Source organism: Lemur catta, chromosome 2 (assembly GCF_020740605.2).
Source record: "Lemur catta isolate mLemCat1 chromosome 2, mLemCat1.pri, whole genome shotgun sequence".
NCBI lineage: Eukaryota > Metazoa > Chordata > Mammalia > Primates > Lemuridae > Lemur > Lemur catta.
The window spans coordinates 142,785,055-142,812,283 of record NC_059129.1 but is presented as its reverse complement, the minus strand read 5'-3'; the positions used below and the strand labels follow the sequence as shown (position 1 = coordinate 142,812,283).

General features: G+C 36.9%; 1 protein-coding gene across 2 annotated transcripts in view; it reads right to left on the bottom strand.

Annotated features, from left to right (window-relative positions):
• The window catches only part of PACRG (parkin coregulated), a 443,717-nt gene that overhangs the window by 195,974 nt on the left and 220,514 nt on the right, over positions 1-27,229 (bottom strand). For both annotated transcript variants that reach the window (XM_045544706.1, XM_045544707.1), the window contains exon 3: positions 13,872-14,043. In XM_045544706.1, the coding sequence (XP_045400662.1) occupies positions 13,872-14,043 (172 nt within the window). The remainder of the gene's footprint in view (positions 1-13,871; positions 14,044-27,229) is intronic.

Sequence of the window (27,229 nt, the reverse complement as noted above, 5' to 3'; positions counted from 1 at the left end):
GACATTATAGATCAGCCAGTGGAACCTTTCTTTTCTGAAAATTGGATTTCTATTGTACTGCTTACTGCCTTTAAGTATAATCAACAAGTTAGAGCCTCCAGATAGAGAGAAACTGCTGAAGACTAACGAAAAAAACAATTTAAAGTCAAAGTAGTAAAAGTTATTCACCTTAGATGGTTATAAGCTACATGTATAATTTTCTCAAGCATAAAATCCATTACTGTTATGATTTTTTGCAAAGTGAGGCTATTTTCTACTATTAGATATAATTCACTACTGTGGAATCAGAAAAAACTGAAATATTTCTACTTTTTCTTTTAAAACCAGAAACACCAAACAAAATGCAAAAGCAAACTAAATTCAAAAGAAATATTTTTGACATATGCTATAAATGTTAATAGCCTTAATATACAAATAGCTATCATAATCCATAAAAAATTGAATCTTCCAATTAAAAAATGGTCAAAGGACATAAGTAGATAATACACAAATAAATAAACATAAAAGACAATTTAATATTCTACAATGTTCAACTTCATTAGTAACCTAGAAAAATAAAACACTACTTTATAATTTTGAATATCATATTAATAAAATGTTGTTGAAAATTTAACATCATCAGTATGGAAACGGATTTGGGAAAAGACGCACTCTAATAGACACCGTGTTATCAACCATTTCAACCTTTCTATAGAGCAATTTAGCAATATACCTAAAAGCCATAAAAATACATTAATCCAGCAATTTCACTTCTAGGCAGTTAGTTCAAGGATGTAGGCAGATACGTGTAAAGAGTTTATGAAAGAATGCTAAAACCAGTGTTACCCATAATCAGAAACAACCTAAATGTTACAAAACAATGGATTAAGTAAAATATAGTATATTCATACAACAGAAAATTATAAAATTATTAGTCATCTAATATAATTAATATTTAAAGATAACATTTTATAAAATAAAAGTGAGTAAAGAAGTAGATGTTAAAGCATATTTGTACTATGGTCTCATATTATAGAATAGGATATAAACAGAACAAATATAGGGAATTTATATACTGAGATATTAAGCAGTAGAGATTATCTTTTTCATAGACATAGGATTTTGTTTCATAAAAATGTATTTTTAAAACTTTCTTTTTAAAAAATTGTCAATATCCTTTCATATTTCCCTTTTGTTATTATTTGTGATTATAACTTTATATTTTAATATATCAGAATTTGAGCCCTCATTATTATTTCTCAAGATTTTCATGATTATTCTTAACCATTTATTTTTTGTGACAAACTTTAAAATAATTTGGTCAAGTTAAAAAAATATGCTTGGTACTTTGGTAAAAATTCCAGTAAATTTAGAGAATAATTTGGAGGACAACTGTCAACTTCACTACTGAATCTTCCCATTAGGAACACGGTATCTCTTCAACTTTGTTGTCTTTAAGTTCCTTAGAAAAGCTTTATAGTATTTTTCATATAGATCCTGAATACTTTTGTTAGAATTATTCAACAGAACTTGATATTTTATTGCTATTTGTGTAAGATCATTTTATCCCAATATACTTTCTAAAGATTATTGATAATATACACATGAAAGTATACGATTTTTGTATATTTATTTTATAACTGGTTAACTTAATTCGCTTACTGGTTATAGTTGTTTTGAATGAATTCAGTTTGGTTCTGTAAATAATGATAGTATCAAAAACATTGTTAAATTTGTCTTTGCTTTCTAACATTTGTTTCTCTTTTATCGGTCATGTGACAGAGGCTAGAATTTCTAAAAGAAAATATAATATTATAGTGCTGAGAGCAGGTGTGTTAGTTTTTCATCATTCTTATGTATTTTAATACCTTAAATAATTTATTTTATTGTATTATATATATATAACATAAAATATGCCATTTAACCCTTTTTAAGTGTACAATTTAGTGGCATTAATTACATTCACGATGCTTTGCAACTATCATCACTATCTTTTTCCAAAAATTTTTCATTACCTACAACAAAAACTCTGCACCCATTAAGCAGAGACCCCCCCATTCCGCTTCCCCAGCACCTGGTAATCTACTTTCTGTCTTTATAAATTTGCCTACTATAGATATCTTAAAGTATAAATATTATTTCCAAAGTGAAAATATTTAGTTAATATTTGAGATTCTTGGGCCCAATATCATATTGTTGAATTAGATTGAAATGGGTATAAATTTTGCTAGTTGAGGAGGCTGACCATATAATTTACTAATTTACACAGAATGAATTCAAAATAAGTTTCAAACCAAATTTAGGTTTTAAAATTGTAGAAATTTTATACTTCCATAGTAGAACTCAATTCTCTGCAAATAAATATGATGTGGCCTGATTTCTCGCATTCCTGGGCAAGGAAAACATCATAGATGTAGTCCAGTTATTAGGGACATGGAGTAAGCCTATTATAAGCGTTATAATTTTTTCTTTAATTCATTGTTTTCAAGTTTCTCCTATTAAATGTTATAAAAATAAGCATTGATTTTTCTCTTATCCTGTACAGAAATATATAAAATATATATAGCATAAAATATGCTATTTAACCATTTTGATATAAAATTTAGATTTTCCCTCAAAGCTTTGCCATTACAAGTGGGTAACTTTTTTTTTTTTCCAATGGACAAGAATATATTCTGACTTTTAGGAATATGGCGTATAATTTAGTATTTGATGAAATTGTTTGGCCTCTGTCTATTAAATACTTTAAGATAGATATATAATTAATACTATTCGTTTAAATAAACGAAAGTATAATATTCAGTTACCAAAATGGTCTCAATGATGCATTAACTAGCATGATATATTTTATACTCACAACATTCTAGACACAAAAAATGGAACCTGAAGAATCATGTAATCCCACACACTCCGTTTCAATCTTGTTGCAACCAGGTTGAGCCTGCACTTGTCTGCAAGTGTATTGAACATCTCTCAGAGACTGGGAGTGAACTTCTCAATACGCTGGACTGGGCAGTGCAGGATCATTTCTGTGGAGCTCCGGGCTCCTCTGTACCTGAACTGCTGGCTTAGGGCATCCTGAAAGATTGGGGTGACCAATGAAAGGACAACCAAAGGAAGGAGTTTGTCTTGCCACCATTTTCGGAGTAAAAACAAATGGCAATCTGCTGTCTCAAGCAGGCGCTGTTTACTACTTCTAAGAATTACTGTTACATTTCTTTCTCTGGTTGAGAGAAGGTCTCTAAATTTGCCACAGCTTTCAGATAGAAGAAGTAGACTGAGAAGCAGCATACAATATGCACAGGCTCTTCACAAAACAAGAAAGTGGAGAATGTGCACAAAATAAAAGATGGGTAAATAGATCAATTTCCAAGAAGGAGCAGGTCTTTCCTCTGTGAGGAGTTTGAAAACTATGCACAGCTAAGCCTGACATAAATAACTAGCACAATTCTAGGACTGATTATTTAAGCAAGAGATTTGAGAGCAGCTAGGAAAATAGCAGTGATTACTGGGAGCCAGAGTAAGCTCTCTGTAATAAGGCAAGCCAAGCTAACCTCATGTATTCTGATACATTTACTTACAAAGGGGATCTTAAACAGGCTGTATCGGCAAAGCATCTGGCAAAACCTCTACAGTTATTCTTGTAAGTAAGACACAGAAATGATGAGGAATTAGGCTTTTTCTTTTCCCCTCCCCTCCCTTCCTTCCTTTTTCTTTCTTTCTTTCTTTTTTTTTTTTTTATGTGAACAATTGTATCCAACTAATACGCACTGATGGTTTGGCATCTACCTGTGTAGTCCTTAGTGGGATACCTCATAGTTCTATATTTGACCTAGTCCAGTTTGCATCAAATGTTTTCATTGTAACTTGGATGAATGTTATAGAATCCAAATGTATACATTTTTTGATAACTCAAATTTAGAAATTCCACCAGAGACATGACCATAAAGGAGCACCAAGGATGTAACAATAATTAATTTATTTTTATTACCATCTTGATTTGGCACCACGAGAAACTTTTTACTTGTATAATCTCATTAATCCTTACGACATCTCTGAGCAATCAGTTTAACAGTCCCTTGGGACAGTTGAAAGAGTAAATTCGCCTAAGACTGCACAGCTATTAACGGCAAGCTGAGATCCGGGTTGCACCAGCCCAAAGCCTGTGGTCAGAATGATTAGACTCCACTTCCTCCCTGCACACTATCAGTCACGGGACACTGCTCCAAGTCCTGGTACACACGAGGCCAGACCTGGAGTGTGTTCAGGAGAAATGCCAAAGCTGCATAGTAAACACGGACTCTAGCATGAACTCCGAGCGGGCAGTCTAGCCAACTGCCGGGACCCACGCTTTGGTGACTTAAGGAATATGTGATAACGATGGAGCTGGGTTTCATGGCATCTTCTGAAAAGCAAGGGACACTGCAGTAGTGTTATCCCTGACTAGAGCTCAGCCCTCGTGTGGGTTTAGCCTGTGTGACTAAAAAACGTTGCCATGATTAAGGCAGAGAATGACGATGACGATGATGGTAACAATAATTTCAATGATAACATTTATCACACTCATGTATTAGCCCATTTAATCACTGAAATAACCTGATAAATCAGGTGCTATAATTGTCCCAATTTTATAAATTAAGACATTGAGTTTAAAGTGGTTAACTTGTCTGACAGCTCCTGTGTGGTAGAGTCAGCAATTTGACCTGGTTGTCCGACTTCAGAGCCTTTGGCTTTAAATGTCACACTCTTCTGGAAAAATGATAGAATTGGTTTGTTTGAGAATGAGGAGAATACTCTTAATAACTTTTGAATTCAGTCTGAAAATGCAACCTTGCTATTCTTGGGCCATTCCCTCTAGCATGGACAGCCACACTCTCCATTCCCACTGTCTCTGCCACCTCTGTCATTTTTATTTCGGGTCGTCCATCCTCATACCCTACTCTCGCAGCCTAGGCCTGACTTGGATTCCTCCTCACAGGCCCAGAAGGAATCCTTCCTCTGGCAAGTGATCAGTTAAACTTTACTGTCTAAGACAATTTGAAACAGTTTTCTTTTTGTATCTTGTAACCAAAAGAATCCTAGATAATGCACCTGTTTTCCATAATTTCAGAACAAATTAGATTTGTTCTTCTAAAATTAAAATTCATTACTTTTTAAATAATTATATCAGTTTTTAAATAATTTACCTGGAAAATTTCAACATATATAAGTAATATTATTAGATCATAAATGAATTTTGATCTAATAGGCTGTGCATTTCAATTGTACTTGCCCCTTTCTAATTAGAGTTATCAAAATAATTTTTGTATTGTGATGGGTATTCTCATATTTTATTCTTAGAGTTCTTTTCCTCCTTGGGTGTTCTTTAAGAAGACTATTTGGATTTTTAAAATGTTATTGTTCACGTTTCTTCAGCTGTGTCTGTGCATGTTTGTCCTTTATAGCTGGGTGACCTCAACTCATTAGAGCTCTCCTAATGAGGCCAGTGCTTTATGTCCCATCTATTTGTAAATAGTGATATTTCCATAATTCTTTGGCCACCAGGGTCACCTCACCTCTTATGGGCCATCTCACAAATGTATGCTGTTGCTCATAACAGAATCACATGAGAGAATGTAGATGAATAAACAAAAAATTACTCTCATTACTTAAATAATTCTTACAATAAATAGAAAGCATTACATCATTATACCCTTTATTTGTTTTTTCATACTAGAGAGTGTTACAAGATAGTTTTTATATAATATATAGTACAATGGCAAGCCCAAATGGCCACTTCATACTTTTGATCATGCCAATTATACAGATTTCAGTATGGATATTGGTTATGTACCTTATGAAATTAATTTTGCTAATGTTTTGATACATCCTACTGTGTACTAGGCAATACATTAAGTGCTGTGGGAATATGTTACTTTTGCTATATTCTGAGTGACGTAAGAGAGAAGCTATGAAGCTCTGTGGGAGAGGGAAGGCAGGGTGGGGGCAGGCCTGGAGCTGAGGGTACGAGTGGGGGGGAGAATCAGGAGAGGCTCTACGGGACAATTAATATTGGAGCTGGGCTTTGAAGGGCACTTAATGTGCAGGCATTTGGGGTTGTGGGAATAGGCACTCTTGAAAGAGAGCACAGATACGGAATTAGAAAAGGGCAAGGCAAGTTCTCCAGCACAATCAGTTTGGTTAGAGAGTAGGGAAATAGTAAGAAATAAAATTGAAAAACATAATTGCAGCCAGATAGTTAGTGAGAATCCTTGAATATCATGCCGAAGAATGTAAAGTAGGTAGATCTCAGAGAAGAGTCTGCCCCTGAGAGATGAAAATGCAACTGATAAAGTTTTTGAGTTGAAAGCTTTTTGCCTAGGAGCTAAGGTATGTGGCCCAGAGCAGCAGAAAATAGCAGGCAAACTGGCTTGGGGTGTCAGAGGAGAGAGTTCTGGGCTGGCAGAGCAGGTAGAAAATTGGAGGAATGGATCCCGAAAGAGAGGGCTGCGCACAGAGGGTGTAAATTAAAACTCTGCTTGTAAACTCTACTTTAGCTGACCCCTAAGAATTATACACATGGGGGCTGGGGGTGGAGGGGCATGATTCAGTATACTCAGATGATGAACAGAAATCTGGAAGACTAAAAAATTAAAAATGAAAGACCTTTAGCTGTTGTAGACCACAGCGGTGACGAAGTTTGGAGTTTGTGTCTAATGGGTTAACCGTCTGACAGAATTAGAATTGACACTCTTCAGAGGAACAGAGCAGAATCCAGAAGCTCCAAATCATAGTATGTCCCTGGTAGGACTGCACTCTGTAGCCCCACTGACGTTGGATGGGCCCTGGACTAGGTCTGGCCAATGAGCAGTGCGTAGAAGTGCAATGGATCACTTCCAGGATGGAGCTTCTTTTCATTGCCAAAAGAGACCCTTCTGAGCTCTTGTTTCCTTTGGGACTGTGACTAGCAACATCTGTCAGGCTGGGTCCCCAGGCAACTGTAATAAACAGAGTCTGCTAACCTGCAATAGGCAGGCTGCACACATCAGAAATCTTTATCTTTATTGTTTTAAGTCATTTATTTTATAGGTGAGGCACGGTGTTACATGGGGTAAAGTAACTTTCCTTAGGTTATATAGCTATTACATGGTGCAGCCAGGATTCCTAGCTAGGCACTCTGATTCTAGTCTATGCTCTTAACCAGTATATTATCCTGCCGATCTCTATGTAGGATAAAGAAAGTCTTAAACAGCAGCAAAGGGAAAATTCATTTTTACTGAATGAGTGAAAGTCAGTTATAAGGCAGGAAGTCAAAATATCCCCCCAAAAGAAAGAATAGTCCTACAAATCTATAATAAATATTTAAAGAGATAAGAGAATAAACATAAAAGAACCAAATACTATTAAAAAGGAAGAGTCAGAATAAAGTTAAGGTATATTTATAAAAACTAAAATAAAATATTCAAATTTTTGGAAGATAAAGTCAAGGACATTTCCCAAGAATTAGAAACAAGAGACAGTTGGAAAATATGAACAAAAAGATAAAGAACTTAGAGAATCAACTCATGAGGTATAATAATAGATTATTAGCAGGGATTACATCAGAAAAGTAAGAGAAAACAGAAGAGAATTTCGTTAAAGAAATAATGTATGAAAAGTTAGACATAAATTGAAATTTCCCAGGAAAATTGATGAAAAAATAACCACATCAAAACATATCAACATAAAATTTTACATCACCAAAGATACAGAGAAGATACAAAAACTTTCAGAGATTTGGGGAAACAGGTCACAGGCAAATGACTTGAAATTCAGATGGCATCAACATTTTCAAAGCAACATAAGAACTTGGGAGGCAACAGAGACATGACCTCCAAATGCTGAATGAAAATGACTTTCCACATAGGTAAACTAGTGATCAAGTTTGATGGCAGAATTTTCAGATACAAATGGCCTAAAATAATACACATTTCATATAATTCCAGGAAATTACTGGAAGATGTGCACTATAACAATGATGAGCTAAGCAAGACAAACAGGTAAGGAAAGGAGGTTAAACATGACAGAGGAGAAACAGAAGTGTCAGGCCGAGAGGACACGTGGTCCTGATTTGAGCAGATGGATGGAGGGTGGAAGAGAGAATGTCTCCAGAAAAGAAAATAAAATGGATTTTATCCACTTAAAATCAGATAAGTCAGAATTATCTGATGTTCTGAACATTTGGAAAATAATATTCTTTTGATAGACTTTGAAATACTTGGAAAATTAGGAAGCATATGAAATCAAGCATGTAAAACAACAGGCAATTATCAATGCTAAGGAAAGTTGCATAAGACATGTGATCATAATAGGTGTGTGATTTGCAGTGAATGGCATTTATGTGATCACAGTAGTGTAAAAATGAACTACTGATTTAACCAAAATTGTGATATAACCATATTGAAAGGTGGAAGGGGGAAAGAAGACATGTTTTTGGAGGAGGGTTAAATTGTTATCAATACAAGGTGACCAGCAATCCCTATCAAAACTAGTCTCTTGAAGTTCCCAAAACAAGACTTTTTTCTTGTGATTAGTAAATTGTTCCCTCCATTTCCTTACGGACACAACAGATTATTTGGTTTACCTTTTGTCCTCTTATTATATTTTTATTTTTTACATGCTACCTTGGCTTTCTTTGAAAAAACTATGGACTTGCTGATAGCATTTTGGTTCTTTTTGTTGTTGTTGTTCGTATTTCATATGATGTACTATCTGTTTTAATTCATTAATGGTTACTTTTAAGGCCTCAAAACCTAAGGTTCTTTGCCTACACATTAAGGTGAATGATGTAGCATCTCCCTGTTCCTTAAATATGAGGTAGAGAATTATCTACCATTAAGCTACCATGTATTTCCCTCCCACTCACCCCCCAACGTGCTCTCACATCCGAGATTTTCTTGTCGGGTCTGGGGTGTCCAAGCGCTATCTTTGCCCTGGCTGGCCTCACCTCAGCCCCACGACACCAGCATCAACTGGGGCGTGTTACAAGTGTGGCATCTTGAGTCCATGTGCATCTACTGATCTGGAGCCTGCATTTTACTTGGGTCTACGGATATACCTGAAATTTGGGAAGCGGTGCCTCGGAGGGCAGGCTGCCCACTCTGGGTCGTGAAGAGCCTGTATCTTAGAGCCAAAGGTCAGATAGTGCAGCACATTGTTTGTTAGCTCTTAGTCAAGACGTCTACTTTTCTTCCAGAGGCAAAAACTCTCAGTGTAAGTAGCTGATAATTTCTTAAATGTGGTGTCATCGTTGACAGTACACAGAGGGTCATGACTATTAAATCTTTATTGTGAATATTTTTATCAATATAAATTGATCTTTTTATATACTTGAAACCTCTTTACCTTAAATTCTGCTTTTCTAGGATTAAAATAACTACTCTTGCTTTTTTCCTTTGTCCCATATATCTTTCATTTTAAAATATTTATGTAGTATTTTGTTTTATATAGAGAGAGTGTTTATATTTAGATTTTGTTTTTTACAAGCAAATTTGAAAGTTAACTTTCATAGCTGATAGAGGTGATTTTACATTTTTTATCTTATTTTGTGCTTTTGATTCTCAGCACTTCCTTGCTCTCTACTCAATTTTTGTCCTTTTAATGTACAGACTCTGTTTAACTGCTTTTATTTTCTCCATCTCTGGATTTTTAGAGCCATTACTGCAAAATTATTATTTGACATTTCACATGGATGGAATGGACAGTCTTGAAACTCTCTTCCGTCAACTGTTTAGACTTAACCCTAGGTTTAGTGGCTTTTAGTGCTTACTGCTTTCCAAACTGTGACATTCTCACGTGGGGGTTCTCAACTCTGCTCTGCCTTCCGTGAGCTGGAGGACACCCTCCGTCCCCTCTGTGTGAAGGACAGGTGAGTCCGCAGGCTTTTTACTCAGAGGACTGGGGTGAAGTAGTGTTTCTCCCTCAATTCTCTAAAAAGTGCTCTGTTGTCTAGAATTTACTGTTGCAGAAAGTCTTAGCCTCGGTTACTTCTATTTCTTAGTGGGTAGCCTTTCCCCCCGACCCCCCAGTCAGATGTTTGAAGGGTTTTTCGTTACATTCTAATTTAAACTTTTTGGCAAATTGTTCCCCGATACATGTCTCCTTTCATCGATTTTCTTAAGACTGCAGTGAGACTCTTCAACCTGCATAATAGCAGATATTTTTCCTCCCAGAAAATTTCTTTCAGTCACCTCTGTCATTATGGTTTCTACTCTTGTTGTTCTGATATTTCCCCTTGGGAACACATCACTTTTATCTCTGTTTCTGTCCTATGCTCTCCAATTTAATCTCTTTTCTCATCTTATTTTTATATACTTGTCTTTTCTGAGAGAGCTTCTTAAGGTTGTTGTCTACATTTATAATTTGACGGTGTGCACTTGATTATTCTCTGTAATCCTACAGAGACTTTTGTTGTCCCATAGCATTTTTAGTTTCCCTTATCCTACTCAAAATTGCCTTATTTTCATTTGAGTCTAGTCTCCTCTTACAGATTTCTGCTTCTGATTTCTGTTTCTTAGAAGCCCCATCTTCCTGAATCCTGTGGATGGCAAACAAGTTTCTACAAGTTCCTTCTGGTTCCTGTACCAAATGTTGTGAGGGTCTTTTCTTCTGATCGTGCAAGGTGTTTCCTTCCCTGTGTGCAGAGATGTTTTCAGTGGCCCCTGTGGCTGTGGTGCTGTTCTCCTTCTAGCTCTCATTGAGGAGAGAGATCCCCAGGCACAGACTTTGCCAGTTACTCTAGGTGCTGTTGGTCCTCTTGACTGCTGTTTGAATCTTCTTCTGAATTTAACATGCAGAGATTGCAGACGCTCTCTCTTGGTATTGCTCTGTTGGATGGAGATGGATTTGTCTTTTCCTAAACAGATAGAATAAATGTAAACCTAAAATCCCCAGCGCAGACGGCTAAAGGAGCTCTCACCTTCCCCTACAACGTCTTGCTGTCGCTCCCAGCAATCAATGCTCTGTTAACAACCTGAGCACTTTATACTGGTATTATTTAGCAGTTTTCTGACCTAGAATAACACAAGAAGGTGGAAATCAAAAAAGAGGGAGGTTAAGGGGAGGGGAGCAATGGTAGCTGTATCAGAAAGCAACGTCGGCGGAGCAGAGGCATCCGAGACCCATTGTCTGGGTCCCACTGTCTGGGTTATTATAGAACTTGGGTGCTCACAGTGAGTTTATAAATTTTGCTTTGTTTTCATAGGGATTAGTTTTAATTTGAGAAAAAAAAACTGTTCAAGAACTGCTAACTGGTGACAGTGAGGTTAATTTTTGCCCCTGGATAGAGTCAAAATAATGTTAAGAGTATGGTTTGAAAATAAGATACGCACAGATGTTAACATGTTAGGCCAATTATGCACACCAGCCTGCTTCTAGATCAGTTAGCCTTGTTCCAGAATTCCACCTGAAAGATGTACCTTATGCACATAATGTTTTTCCCACTATGCTGGAACAGTGCATGATCTTGCATAGTAAAGCAGCATTTCCTCCTAAGAAAGGTCTGGCTTTTAGTGACATGAACAGATTGAGAAGAAAGAAGCAGAGTTAGACCCGGGCTCAGTATGCCACAGCAGAAGCTCAGAACACCAAGCAATGGCATCCACCAAGATAAACTGTCATTGCTCTGGAAGCTTAAACCATCAGATTCATATAGACCTAATTTTCCCTGACAAATCATGTTTACTGAATTCTTAATAATCTTTTCACTCATCAGCAAATGACCTCTGGGATGTGTGTACTGTATATTTTTGTCCTTACAACACATCACTTCTCTCTTAACTCATTTATACGCCTTCAAAATACAGATAGAACAAAATTGAGAATCACTTCACCTTGGCCTGCAAAATTATAATTTGGTATGTATTAATTGTAAACAGCATAATCAAATATTACTTAGCAATTCTTTCTTCCCTTCAGGGTCTTCAATGGGGCTCTGAGAGAGAGACCCTGAGAAGGCCGTGATAGCAATGTGAAGCGCTGATCTTTTAAGAAAAGAACATGCACCCAAAGATTGCCGTTATTCTGATGGATTTGGGGGTGGGGGAAGGACAGAAAGTTCCTGAGGAGAATGTTCTGGGCCTTTTTTGTTTATCAATGAAACTTGCATATCATCCTTTAGCAAGTGTAGCATTTCAACTAGAATTTAACATATTCAAAAATTGTGACCCTTTGGAGAGAATAAATCACTTTTGGAAAAGGTTTTAATATGGCTCAGGACTATCTATCCTCCCTGAAGCCCTTTTAAAGATCATCCCTTCTCTCCACTGATGCAGGAGGGGATGGCAACGCTGCTGTTGAACAAGGTCCCTTTCCCAGGTCCCTTTTTCTTTCCCTGTTACTTTTCACATCACATGGCACTGTCCTTGTGCTTGGTTTCACTCTCTATTCTTGGTGGACATGTGGCGTGTTCAGTTACAGATTTCTATAGAGATCTCAAAGATTCGAGAACAAGTTTCAAAGTTGATTCTATGTAAGCAGGGAGAGCAGAATTCTTAAAAACCTAGCATTCTCATACTGCTAATTCAAATCAATGGAAGGAGACCACGGGTAAGATTAAATGATCCAGACTCTGAGAAATGGCCCAGTGTTGAATTATTTTGTTCCTGTTCTGGTCAAACCACGTGGCAGGCACACACCTGAGCAGTGAGGGTGGTGTTCCCCAGGTGCTGGGAGACTAGCAGGCGTCCTGTCCATCTCCCTGGGAAGTGGCTCACCCTGGAGTAGGAGACGAGGCAGAACTTGGGGTGGGGGAGGCAGGACCTCCGCATCTCTCAGGAGCCACGGGGCAGTTGGGCCCGGATTCAGGGGTGAAAATGCCTGGAACAGATCTGACTGGGAAAAAGGTGGGATTTCGCTCACCCACGCAGTGCTCAGAGGCGCCAGTCCTCTGCTTTGCATTAACAGCAACAGCAAAAGATGAAGCGGCAGCAGCTCAGTGCAGGTAGGCAGTTCCGAGGAAAGAGACTCGGGGATGAGAAGGGGGCAGGTGAGAGGGAGCAGGCCTGCCACTCGGGCTGGAGGAGAGGCTTCCCCTTCCTGAGTCTTTACCTGCCGAAGTCGGCTGTGCCCGTGAGGGGGCTCCATGACTGGGGTTACCAGCAGCTCTGGCCTGGGTAAGAAGACAGAAAAGAAAGCCACCAGGGCACTTGTTCTAAGCCATGGGGGCTGTCTCACAGGGAAACTCAGAAAGGCATTTGAAGGGGGACGATTTCAGACAACTAGTCAGAAGGGTCTTGTGTGTGAGTAAGTTGGCTGTAGGAAGGAAGTGTAATCTCATTTTATAGATAGATAAAGCCAGCGACAGGGTTACCCTAGAATCACCCCAGGTAACCCACTGAGATAAAATAATTTGGGGTATTTAAAAACATTAATCTTTTCTCCATTCCATATTTTTTTCCTTAAAATTATGAATCCTGCCACCTCAAAATTTCTCAACATAATTGTGTCTATACTATAATTACAAAAGTAGGGATAGAAGCTAATACAGCAAATAAACTATTTCCAAAAAAAAAAAAAAAAAGTAGGGATGCCATTTTAAAAAAATCTTGGAAGTTAGCCGTGTGTATATACAAAGACATGTATTTTACTTCTGGATGTGTCTGTTAACGTTAGCACTTGTGTTATTACTATGAACATTTTACATTAGCGCAAACCCTATTCAATTTAGCCTATTTATGCAGCTAAGCCGTAGTGCAATATTGATGATAGGATATATTTTCGGAGATTTAGGTTGTCTGGCCTCATAAGTCAATTTACAGAAATTCCTGCAAAATCTGGGTATCGTCTCAGTCTGTTGGGTTTTATTGCTTAATTAGCAAGTTGTCAAAAAGTGGCACCATATAAACTGAGTGATGCTTTTTCACCTGTTCACTTACTTTTTATCGGGATAATGAGCTGTGGAATGACAGGTAGAATCTTGTTCCCCCCGTGTTCCAGCATGTCGTGGATTCCTTGCCGAGCAAAAAACTCATAGGGAAATGTCATTTCACAAAGCCCATCAAAAAACAGAGGCAGATAATGATGGTAATCCAGCTTCTCAATTTCTACCTGAAAGTAGAGAGAGAAGAAATACCATGTGAAAACAACAGCGGGCACGGCACAGCCAGACTAGCTGTGAAGCTGTCACCGACTTCGGAGGAGCAAGTTCTTTAGAACTGCAGGAAGATTTTATTAACCAAGTCACCTAATGACCAGATGTATGTCATCGTGTCTTTAATCTATTAGCAATGAGGCTAAAATCATTGACCTTGAAATAGGAACAGTCAAATTTCTTATCCACATATAATCTACATTGGGAGCATGTTAATAATTTGTCATTTTTCTGTTTTTTTTTTTTTTTTTTTTTTTACCATTTGGCACAAAAGCAATGTTGAGAAGGACTCAAGATGTCCACAGGATGTATGCTGAAGAGATCTATGTGAGAATAAAATGAAAGGAAGAAAACCAGCTGAAAGAGATTGGTGCCCAAAGTTCTAGTTCTAGCAAGAGTGCAACAGGAGTGCTCGCTACTTCATTCTTGTGAAGGATGCCTTCTCTGGGATGTGGCAAACTTGAGAGTGAGGGGCCAGACATGATTCCCAGCTTGTGCCCTGGAGCTGAGATGACAAAGAGAATGTTGGTGCCATCAAGAGGAAAAGGGGAGGACAAAGAGTGGACTGAACCCCAATGGGCCTCTGCCACCTCAGAATCAAAATGTCCCGATCTCCCCTGGCCTGCTTCCTCTGGGAGCAGAGCAGCTCTTCCCAGCTCCAGCATCACCCTCAATAACACCCCCATGGCCTCCTGTCCAGACCTTGGCAGTAGAGTCCAGCATCACTGGGGAATGGGGACTAAAACTCTGGAGTTGAGAAATGAGATGGTGAGTCGGGAATTACCCACAGGCAGGAGATTTGTTCTTGCCCAGGTCCCCCATTGTCCAGAGTACCAGTGGTCTGACCTACCACCAGCAAGGTGACAGAGGTGACAGTGATATTATAGATGGGAAGGAGCCCACCGCCTCAGACTGCAGGTATGTGCATCTATACAGAGCAAGGGATGTGGCGTTCTCAGTAAGAGGTGACATTCTCCTGGTTTTCCAGTCCTTATGAATGCACCCAGCTTCCATTTATCAAGTGAGGAGTCTTTCAAGAGCTTTGAGAAACTCCCTTTTACATTAGTAGGAGAGTTTTTTGAAAGTGTTTTTTTTTTATTGGCAAATTATAGTTATATATTAACATTTATGGGGTACAAACCAATATTCTGATTTTGAAATAAAAAATCATAATGCTGCTTAGTAGGAGGTTCTTATACCCTCTATGTCCCTCCCAGCATCCAGGAGCCTCCAGCCACATGCCTGGCTGCCCCTGGGTGTGAGCAGCTGGTAACAAACTCAGCAAGTTCCTGAGTGTTTACTGGGGGTTTGGGTGAATTGAACGTCCTACAATATCCCAAGCAGGAGGCCTGTCCACAGTCTGCTCGTGAACTTCCTATTCACCACGCATGTTCAGGCAGGGGCTAGCGAGGGACAGAGGCTCCAGCCAACCAGAGAAGCAAGCAGGTAAGATCCTCTCTTGGAACTGGAGCTTAGAAAATGATCCCACATGTAGATTTATATCGACATCAATTTTACTTTATGTTCCTTGTATATGTATAAAATTTACTGTGTTCACTACAAGTTTATGGAATATATATTTAATACTAATTTTCTTAAAGATTTGTGCGCATTTGGAAATGTTTCAGAATATTATTTTGTATACTTTGAAAAATTTATCACTACATCATTCAGCTTCTAAAGGCCCAATGTTAACTATAATTTTATTTTGTAACCTAATTTCATCATAAAAGTGTCATCTGTACTATTTATTTTTTATTTTTTGATATGTTTTGCTAATTCTCTTTCTTTCAGCACCCTGTTCTCTTTCTTCTAAGTAGCAAACCATCAAATTTTATACTTTAATATGATCAAGGACTCTTTGTATTGTAATACATTAAGTTATTTACATTTATGGCTATGGCTTGTTAAACTGCTGTCATCTTGTTGTGTTAGCCTTTGGTTATTGTTTTTTATTTACTTTTTTCTTTCTATTTTGCAATTTTGTTATGTAGATTGTTTTATTTGTTTTGTTTTCGCAATGACTTTAGAGATGAGACAGCCTGTTTAAATATTTTATTGCAGCTAACTCACAGCTTTCTCAAACATTGTCAAACTTTCGTCTATTTTAGTGAGATAGGCAAGTTAAAAATCTCCTACTAAGATTGTTGACATGTCAATTTTTCCCTGGATTTCTATTATTTTTTCTTTGTGTGGTTTTGGGGAACAACACTAACAGCGTCAGCAACAGCAATAGTAATAATACCAATGTTTATGATGCCAGACACTGCTGTAAACACTGTGTGTATTAGTTCATGTAATCATCACAACAACTCTAAGAGGTGGGCATTATTAGTATCCCAGTTTTCAGTATGAAGAAACTGAGGCACAGAGAGGTTTAATAACTTGCCTAACATCTGCAGCTGGTAAGTGCTGGAGCTGGGACTTATACCCAAGCAGTCTGGCTACATGACATGTACAGCCCTCAGGCTTTGTTGTTGGGCACATGGAGGTTCAGCATTATTATAACTTCCAGGTTAATTGTTCAGTTTATCCTTATGTCCTTGTACTCTTTATCATTATTAATGCAGTTTGTCTTAGTCTGCTCTAATATTAATATTGCCATAACTGGTTTGTCTATCATATCTGCTTCTATCCTTTTACTTTCCTCCTTCCTCTGACATTATATTTTAAGAGCGTCTCTCCTAAGTAGCTTAGAGCAGTATTTATTTTTTCCCCTTCCATTTTACAATGTGCCCTCAAACAAAAAATATTGAGAACTCACATGATTTCTATTCTCAAAAGTTTTGAAAAGAAACAAAAGGCATGAGAGAAAGAACAAGAAAAGAGAAAAAAAGAGGGAACATTTGAAAGACAAAAGAATTGAATGGAAGACTGAGAAAGAACAACATTATCTCCAGGTCTTCAAATCCTCCTCACTCACTGAGCACAGCAGTTGTTTTCTACCAAAAATTCTCTTCTCATGAGTTCTTTTTCTGGCCTGCTTATCAGTTATTTGGCATAGCTGTACCATTGCAAATCTGTTGCCTTAATAATAGAATAGCAAATTGCCATTACATTTTGAGATCATAAACTTCTTTAAACACTATAGAAATAGTTCTACTTGCTACAGGGTGATTCTTTGTATGCAACTTTCTTTCTGCTTGCATATCTTCTAGGGTTCCTTTTTTATTATCATAATATTGTTTTCTGTTGACAAATTTGGCCTAGGCCTTGATAAGCCTTCTTATCCATTTACCATCGGGCACTTGTGCATATGTGCGTGTGCGTGTGCGCATGTGCGTGTGTGTGTGTGTGTGTGTGTGTGTGTGTGTTTTAATAATATACCTAACTTCTCTTTAATGTATTTTTTTTCCCTGAAAAGTTCCTTCCAGATACTGCTCCATTTTCACATTGTTTTTCACAGCAAAGTTTTTCAAAAGAGTTCTCATTAGTCCCTGTCAACACTTCCTCACTCCCATTCTCTCTTCAACCCATTTGTCCACCACTTCACTGAAGTTGCTTTTATCAAGGTCACCAGTGACCTTCTTTGTATCTAATCCCCTTTTCTGCATGGGATGGCACGACACGGTTGACGCTGTGAAGCTGTCTTCCGTGGGGCTCCTGGCACCACACCCCCCAAGCTGGGGGTCAACGTAATTCCCTCCCTTTAAATCCTTGACCTGGCCTGGCCTCACCAGATCCTCTGTAGAGACTTCCTTTGGATACAGGTGCCTTAGCTAAGGCTACCGTAACAAAACACCACAGATTGGTGGCTTAAAAATCAGACATTTATTTTCCCACAGTTCCGGAGGCTGGAAGTTCACCGTCAAGGTGTCAGCATGGCCGGGTTCCGCTGGGGGATCTTTTCCTGGCTTGTAGACAGTCACCTTCTTGCTGTGTCCTCACATGGCCTTTCCTCTGGATCACGCAGAGGGAGGGCTCTGGTGTCTCTTCCTCTTTTCATAAGGACACCGGTCCTATTGGATTAAGGTCCTTCTCTTACGACCTCACTTAACCTTCATTACTTTCTTACAGGCCCCATCTCCAAACACAGTCACATCGGGGGTTAGCACTCCAGCATAATGGATTTGGCAGGGGCACAATTCAGTCCACAGCACACCGTTCTCTCTCCGCAGACCTCTCTGTCACTGGCAGGTCCTTTCATCTCCATTTCAGCTCAGTGAGGCCTCCCCACCCCTGCCAATCACCCTGCTGGGCTGTCTTTGTAGCCCTCATCATTTATTCATCACCGTTCCTACGTTCTGTTGTTTAGGGAGCTTGTCATTGCCTAGAAGGGTGCTTGGCACATAACAGGTGAGTACTCAATAGGCATGTGTTGAATTTTAACTCTAACCTTTCGAAAGTGTCCTCTGTGTTACCTTCCTTGAGAGGACTCCCCAGGTGAGGAAAGACTGCACCTGGCGCTGAGGCCAGAGACAGGGCGGGGTGCACCGTGGGGGTCAGGTGGTTAACACTGACCTTGTAGCATGACGGAGTGTGGCAATTTCTATAAATTCACACATTCTGAAACTTTATGTATTTTATAAATAAAATGCTACTTTTGTTAACATTGCAGTGATTATATTATTTTATGAGTATTTTAAAAAATAATCAAGAAAGGCTTCTTGATGCTTGTCTTTACTCTCATTTCACTAGAAATCATTTAGGACTTAATCGGCTATTCTTTTTTTTGGTATTTTTTAATTGATACATAATAGCTGTACATATTTTTTATTGTTTACTTTTTAAAACCTCAAAAGAGATTTTTTATAATATTATCAAATGCAAGCATATCAAAATACATCCATATTGGTAATAAGAGATCTCCATTTTTAAAATATACATGTTGAAGATAATTTAAGATTAAAACCAAAATTTGAAGAAAAGATAAATTACGACATCCCTTATTTATCCTTGTTTGTGTGTTTGTCGCATTGTGACTGCTATTGCTGTGAGCTCTTCTAAACTGCTGGCTTCTTTTGTTCATTTAGATTTACAAAAAGTCGTTTTAAAGGTATATTTAACAAAAAATCTTATTTCAGTTATGTAAATTTTTTATCCTTAGATAACCAGTTTAATGATAAATATTATACTTTATATTTCTTTAGTATTACTATAAAAATAGCAGTTTTCAAATTTGAGAATCTTTCTTTAAAGTTTATGAAGTCCAGAATTAAAAGAAAACTGCCTTGTTTTAGATATATCAGTTGAACTTATATGCTAATATACTGGTTAACGATTACTTTGATATTAACTCCAGAAATATGAAATATTTTTTACCCACAGAATATTTTTTTAATTTATGTTTTATAACTTTTTAAAGATCACACTGTACCTACAAGTTGATCTTTAAATCTTACAATGACCTTTGGTCAAAAGCAATAAAATTCTAACTTCACCTAGCCTGTCAAATATAACATTTTATCCCCAGAACAAATGTGTAAGGCAGTAATGCTATACTCAAAGGTCAGAAACACAATGAGGTTAATGACTTTCATTTAAAAAAACGCAAATGAGAGACTTACTCTCATACTTTCCATATTCTTGCTTCAATTAGCAATTAAAATTTCTGTTGTTATGACTCGTATAATAATTCCCGAGGATCTTGCTTAGAATCACAAACGAATCTGAACAAGTGTAATTATATATTTATATATGATGACCTCATTTGGATGTACTGTGTCATTTCTAAAATAAGCTTTTATAGTGTTTCTCAACCCTTGAGGCAGCTGTTGAGTTACTGCAAGAGGTCTTACAAATGGTATATATAACATAAGCAATGTCTACAGATGGTATATATAACACATTTTACAAACACATGTCCTATAATATTATCTTTCAAATGTGTGTAGATGCTGTTATGACGAATAACTGAAAATAATTTGTCATTTTATATTTTTCAATGATATTGAATATACAACTAAAATCATGTAATAGTACATGAGATTTTCAATGCTAAAAATAAGACTTTTTAACATGAAAAATGCTCTTAAGTGTAAAAAAAAGAAGTAGCTTTCGGGTGAGATGGCAGGCAAGAATGATATGGATATGGATCCATAAGCTGCTACAAAGTCTAAAAATAAACCCCCAAATGTGTTAAATGCAAAGCTAAGCTCTAGAACTCACCCGATGCTAGAGAGAAATCCAGTGGCAGAGGTGACCTCGAAGTGATACTAGGGGACCCTAGAAGTGTCAGACACGGATTAGATCACAAGCTGGGGACTAAGGTTTTAATGTCTTAGGAGTTCAGGAAAGCAGAGCATTTGGTAAGAGAAGGGAATTAAACCCAGACTCCTGCGTACAACCAGGACACTCGAAGGGCTGTCTCATCTGTGAAAAAGGGGCTAGAAAATTCTCTTCCCACAGGTGTGTAGAAACAGAAAGATAGCTTGATGTTTGGCAAAACTCTTGATGGGAAAAACCTCCTCTGAGAAACAGAAGCGCAAAGAATCCAAAGCCAAGAAATGAAGAAACAAATAAATTAGTCTTAGATGATGGAAAAGAAATCCTTGGGGCCCAGGTGAAAGGAAATGCAAAAATGTTAACACTTACATAATCCAGGTACATGGGCTTGCCACAGAAAATGCAACCACTACTATAGATGGGTTCACAATAAAACTGACACATCATTGTGCTAATGTAGTGTGCTAAGGAAGAACACCAGTGAATACAGAAACAAGCTCTGGAACTACCAAATGGAAATAACAGAATAAAATCTGAAAATAAATATTTTTAAAATGCTTAAAACAGAAAAATATTTCATTTAAAAAAAACAAAACTTTAAGAAAAAAATATAGTATCATTAACTAAAAAATTCAGATTGGCCACACATAAAGAGAGAATTATCTGGATTACAGAACTGCAGGACTAACTCAGAGGCAGCACAGGGAAGTCACGCAGTGAGAAACATGGCGACATCCCTAGACCTGAGATGCTCCCGTGTGTGACTCAAAGCATCTCCAGAGGAAATGATGGAGTGTGGACAAAAGCAGTATTTAAAGAAATAATGACTGAGAAATTTTCGTAATTGAAGAAAGATGTGAATCTTCAGATTGAAAATGCATATCTAGACACTTTTCAGAAAAACTATAAAATTCCAAAGTCAAAGAAAAGATTTATAAGCAACTAGAAACAAAAGACAGACTACATGTAAAGGATCAAAATTAGACTGAAATTACATTTCTCATAAACAAAGTGGTGGCCACAAAAAAAGGTAAAAAAATTTCATATGCTGAAAGAACAAAAATTATTCATCTACAATGTAACTTAGTAAAATCATCACTCAAAAATAAAGGCAAATTAAATGTATTTGACCAATATTGGGTTTTTTTTTTTAACCCATTGATCATCATCCTTACTAAAAGATAAAATTTATTAAAAAGTAAGCTGAACACAGAACAAAGAAATGAGATGAAAGAGGTAATAGTAGACAAATTATTGAACAAATTAAGACTATATAAGTCTTGATTATAAAAATAAAAAATCGTCATCAATATGGCAGGTTTACAAAGTGGAGCTATGATACTAGAAGGCAATAGTGGTGAAACTGGGAGGAAGGTGATCTGAGTCAAGGTAAGTATCCTTGCATTGACAGAGATGAGGATAGAGTTATTGGTTAAGTAATTAAGTGTATTAAAGTTTAAGGAAACCTGGTCAAAGAATAAAAATAAAATTTACTTCCGAGAGAACAGAATGGAGTAGAGGGAATGAATAAAGCTCTATCAACCCAATAGAAGGCTGGTTAAACATCCTTCTGTCCCCGGGGTAAAATATAGAGAGGAGAAAATACACAGGATGAATCCAAATACATAAGTAATCATAATAAGTGTAAATAAATTAAATTCTCTTATTAAAAGGCAGATTATCAAAAGAGGGAAATATCCTTCAGTTATGAATTTGTTAATAAAGGGCACACTCTAAATATGACAAAGAAAGGTGGAAAACAATGGTGTGGTAAAAAGAAATAATAAGTATGATACCGGATAAATTACTGGAAGAGGAATTGCTTTATCAAAGGTATCTGTATTTGCCATTTTGATAGATATCACCAAGTGATACATAGAGAAGGTACCAAATTATATTCTCATCAACAATAAATGAATACCTACTTTTCTACTGCCTATTCAAAGAGAATTCGATCAAAGTTTGATTCTTAACATTACAGGTATAAATGGTATTTCAGTGTTGTTTCAACTAGCATTTTTCTTACTATGAGAATAATTACATTTTAAAGATATTTTTGAAAGCCATTTGTATATTCTTTTCTGTGAATTGTATTTTTATATTCTTTGCCATTTTTTTCTACTGAGGCATTGGCCTCTTTCTTAGAGTTCTTGTGTATGAGGGAGAATAGTCTTTTGTATGTGATAGGAATTTCAGATTTTTCTTTTGCCATGAGTTTTCAATGTTTTTGAATTTATTAATCTTTTATATGTTCTGAAGTTTGAGTCATCACTAGAAAGGTTCTCCCCCTGCCATCTTGTGGCATAAAAAATAGAAACAGTCAGAAAAGAACATTTATATTTGTTTATTCTAATACTTTTATGATTTCTTTTCTTAACATGTACATCATTAGTATTTGTAACTTTTCCTGGTATGAAATATGAGTATGTTTCCAACTGTGATTTGTCTCTCAGGTGGGACCCAGTTGTCCCAACGTATTTACTAAACAGTCCTCCAGTGATTGGTGGTTTCGCTTTATCATAAAGCCCCATTTCTTGACTTTCTGTTCTTTTTTGTTGGCCTGTCTTTTTTATTCAAGAAGTGTACTATTTTGATTTAATCATCACATCTATTTAACACATTGACTGCCACACTAGAAAAAAAAATTTTTTTCCCTGGGGCCACGGTGTTTTATTATGAAAACAGAATAAAAACTTCAAAAACTACAAACAAATCCTTTCTAATTTAATGAAAAATTTGTTATTTTATTGTTTTTTTTGGTATTTTATTGTTTTCTGTGAGTTATATGCAACTCACGTGGTGCTAGAATCAAGTTTTACATTGACTCATGACATACTTATTGAATTTGCTTCTGAGAATTAAGTCTTTTGTCATTTCACAGGTATTTAGGTGTGTCTGGAGTGGACCTTGGGTGGCTCTGGATGACGACCTCTGAATCACACCCCCTAAGCATGTGTAACGGTCTCACAGCACTGCACACTATCATATTGACTTCCTCATTCAAGGAGCCTCCAGGCAAACTTTCAAGGGGAAATTCGCAATGGGAAGTGATGGTAATCAGAGAACATGGTCCAGCACGTGTGGCACACGTGGGTGGCCGGCTGAGCAGGGTGACAGCAGGTGGGGGAGATGTGCAGATTGACGGTGAAAACAACGCGCAGAGGTTTCACAGGGCGCAGGCACGCTGTGGACCTTCCCACCTAGCCACCAGCTCTGCTCTAGTGTAACTTCTATGACCAGAGCTGTGATGATCATGTAAGTGTATTTTGCATTTTTCATTCTCAAGAGAATATGTCTAGAAAAAATGAGTGTAAGGAATTGTTGGAGGAAATGGTGAACGAAGTTTTGGACATGAGTGATGAAGATGTGAATTTTTTTAGTGATGTTCAGAGGAGCCCCGTCCTAGTGGAGGCAGTGGGGACGGTTCTGACAGCAGTTGTAGCCCACCAAGAAAAACTGGAAGAACATTGCATGCAGATCTTTCCAGTGGGGAAGGTTGTTCAAATCCATTATTGAAACAATAAAAGCAGTTGTAGCCCATTTCAGTGGGAGTGATTCTTTGACAGATGTTTCTGAAGAACCTGTATTGACTAGTGTTAAGTTCTCTGAGCTGGGGTCAGTTCCAGGAAGTAACATAAAGATTTTTGACTTTGTTGAAAGAAATCCTGCTGTTCCAACTGAAACTGCAGTAAATCTCCATGAAAAAAACACCTATGAATTTTTCAAATTCTTCCTAACATTGACTACATGGTGAAGGAAACCAGTATCTATGTAAGTCAGACTTTACAAAAGGGTAATATTAAACCCCACTGCCAACTAAAAAAGTGGTATGATGTTACTTCTCAAGAAATGGAACGATTTTGGGGAGTATTGTTTTGGATAGACCATAGCAAGAAGCCAAGACTACTGGACTATTGGTCAAAAAACATTTTGTATGATAATTCAGTGGAAAAGCTTATTATCACATAACCACTTTGAAATGCTTCTGAGAATGTGGCATTTCTCTAACAATGAAGAATGTCCTCCTGATGACCGTCTCTTTAAGATCAAGCCACTTTTCGAAAGGTTTCAGGTTGCTGTAGTTCCAGATAAGGAAATGTGTATTGACAAAACAATGGTGCCATTTCTTGGACATTTGAGTTTTGTACAGTACATAAAAAATGAGTGTCATAAATTTGGAATAAAACTTTTCAAACTTTTCCTAAAAGATGGTTACAACTGGAATGTGAAAATTTATTATGGGAAGGAAGCAAGATCTGGCATTCTTGTTTCATCCTCAGTTGTCATGAAGCTATTAGAAGGTTTACTAGATAGTGCACGTGTTTTATACACCGACAGCTACTACACCAGCATCCCCCAGCTCATCGACTCCTTGAGTGCTGTACGTATCTGGTGGATACACTAAGAAGTAACAGGATACTAAACCTGCCATATGTAGCAAAGGTGAAGCTGAACCAGAACGAAGTAATTGCTCGAGAAAGTGACATGGGAGTCGTCATCCTCAAATGGAAGGACAAGAGACACGTGCTGAATACCATGCATGGTGAAGACACTAAAGCAGCTGAAACAAGAAAAGGTGCTGTAAAAAAACCACATATGGTCGCAGATTATAATAATTCGAAGGTGTTCATTGACCTCTCAGATCAACTGAAGTCATATTCATGTTCTTTGGGACGTGGCATATAGCGGTTTAGAAAATTAGCAATAGAGCTTATCACAGGATCAGCTTTGGTGAACTTGCTTATTCTCTACAGAGTTGTGAACAAAAAGATCTCGATCACAAAATTCAAAGAACAAGTTTGCCTAAAACTGCTCCAGACAGATGAAACACCTACTGCAGTGCCGTCCCTCCTGTTGCCATCTGTGACTTGTTCCCTCGAGAACATGGGCTCTGCCAGAAGATGTACTATGTGCTATGAAAAAACACAAGCTGAGAAAGGATGTGGCTATGCCATGAGAAGATGTAAACAGACAGCATGGAAATGCAGCAAAAGTAATGCGTACTTCATGTAGAATGCTTTTTCCCAACACATATATCAATAAAAAATTAATATAAAAACTTGAAAATTAGTAATGTAAAAAGTAATGTGAAAACTTGAAAAATAGTTCATAAGGGCAAAGTGTTTTTCTTGACTTGTCAGGCTTCAGTGTAATTTAAAGGTAAACATAAATAGAAAAATGAAATGTATTGACTTCTACTCATTTAATCCACGTTTTTAGAATGAAATTGTCCATATTAATTGTAACAATAAGAACATCAGCAAGTAAGATTTTCACGAACTAACTGCATAGTTAGTTTTGCCCAGGGGGCCACCCATCACGTCACATGTATGCTACAGCACAGCAGCCTGAGTTGCCTGCGTACCACGCGGCTCCCAAGGTAAAGAGACGTGTGAGGTATATATACTTCACAAGGCCCTGGGCTCAAAACTAGCATGAGTTAAATACAACTCACATGGCAATTAATATGTTAATAGATTTAAATATCTGGTAGGATGGTCCCCTTCACATTACTTTTATAGGTTTATTATTATTATCATAATTTTTTCATTTTTCATAAAAAATTTAGACAAATTTTAGATGTAAGTTGGACTTAATGGACCTACATAGACCCCAATATTCTATGTAAAATATATTCTTCACAAGCATACATGGAATATTTTAGAAAACTGAATAAGTACTAAGCCACAAAACAAGTCTTGAGAAATTCCAAAATGTCTGCCATACATGTCACATTTTCTGAAGAAAATTAAATAAAATAAGAAATCATTAACTATTAATAAAATGTGACCAAAATTTTAATCCTCACATATTTGGAAATTTAAGAACACTTTAAACCGACTCATAGATCAAAGAGAAAACCATCATAGAAATAACAATATACTAAGTATTGAATCAGAATGACAATACTGAACCTCCAAATAATAGAAAAGTTTCCACTTATACACACTTTTTTAAGAACAGATAAAGAAGGAAAGCTACAAGACTCATTGTATGAGACCAACATAACCTTGACACTAAAACCAGATAAAGATAGTTCAATTTCACTGAAATCAGAGTAGTAGGCAAACTGAATCCAGCAGCATTTCAAAAACCATGGTTGAACAGGTGTATTTCAGAAATACCAGGATTTTTCAACATCATGTTTACATTTTTAGATTAAAGGAAGAAAAATGAGATAATCCTAATAGATGTAGATAACTGGTAAAATTTGTTCACTAGAAAAATAAAAACTCTTACCAAAAACCTGCAGCAAATACCATACTCTATAGGGAAACTTTAGGAACATTCCTATTATGGTTAAAAAGGAGACAAGAAGACATTTATCATTTTTATTCAACATTGTACTGAAGGTTCTACCTAATATGGACAGACAAGAAAATTACATATGAAGATTAGAAAGAAAGAAACAAAACTGTTCATATTTGAGGATATTATGGCTATGTCTGCATAGTTCACCCCGAGGGTCTATAAATGTGCTTAAACATGCTTACTCTTAGTAAAAAAGTGGAGAAAAATTGCTGCATGAAAAATTAATGTGCTAAAAATAATAGCATTCCCATGTACAATTAAAAACAACTTAGAAAATATAGTCTTCAAAGTTCACAATAGCGAGAAATGAAACAAAAGAAACACTGTAAGGTAGTAAAATTGACAATCCATATACAAGACTTTACAGAGACAATTACAAAAAATTATTAACAAATATAAACAGAAGACAGAAACAGTCCTCTATGAATAGATATATTGACGTTGCTCACAGATGGGCAGACTGAAACTTACATAGATGCTGATTCTGCCCAAATTAATCATTATCTTTATAGCTTGCTGCTTTGCTACAAATACTGATGGCTCTGTCTGGCTGGAAGATATTAATTGCTAAGTAACAAATTTGGATTTGGGGAAGGAGAATCAAGTAATTTTATGGAATAACCTTATTTTAAGTTTCTGTCAAAAATGCTAACAAGACAGCTAAAG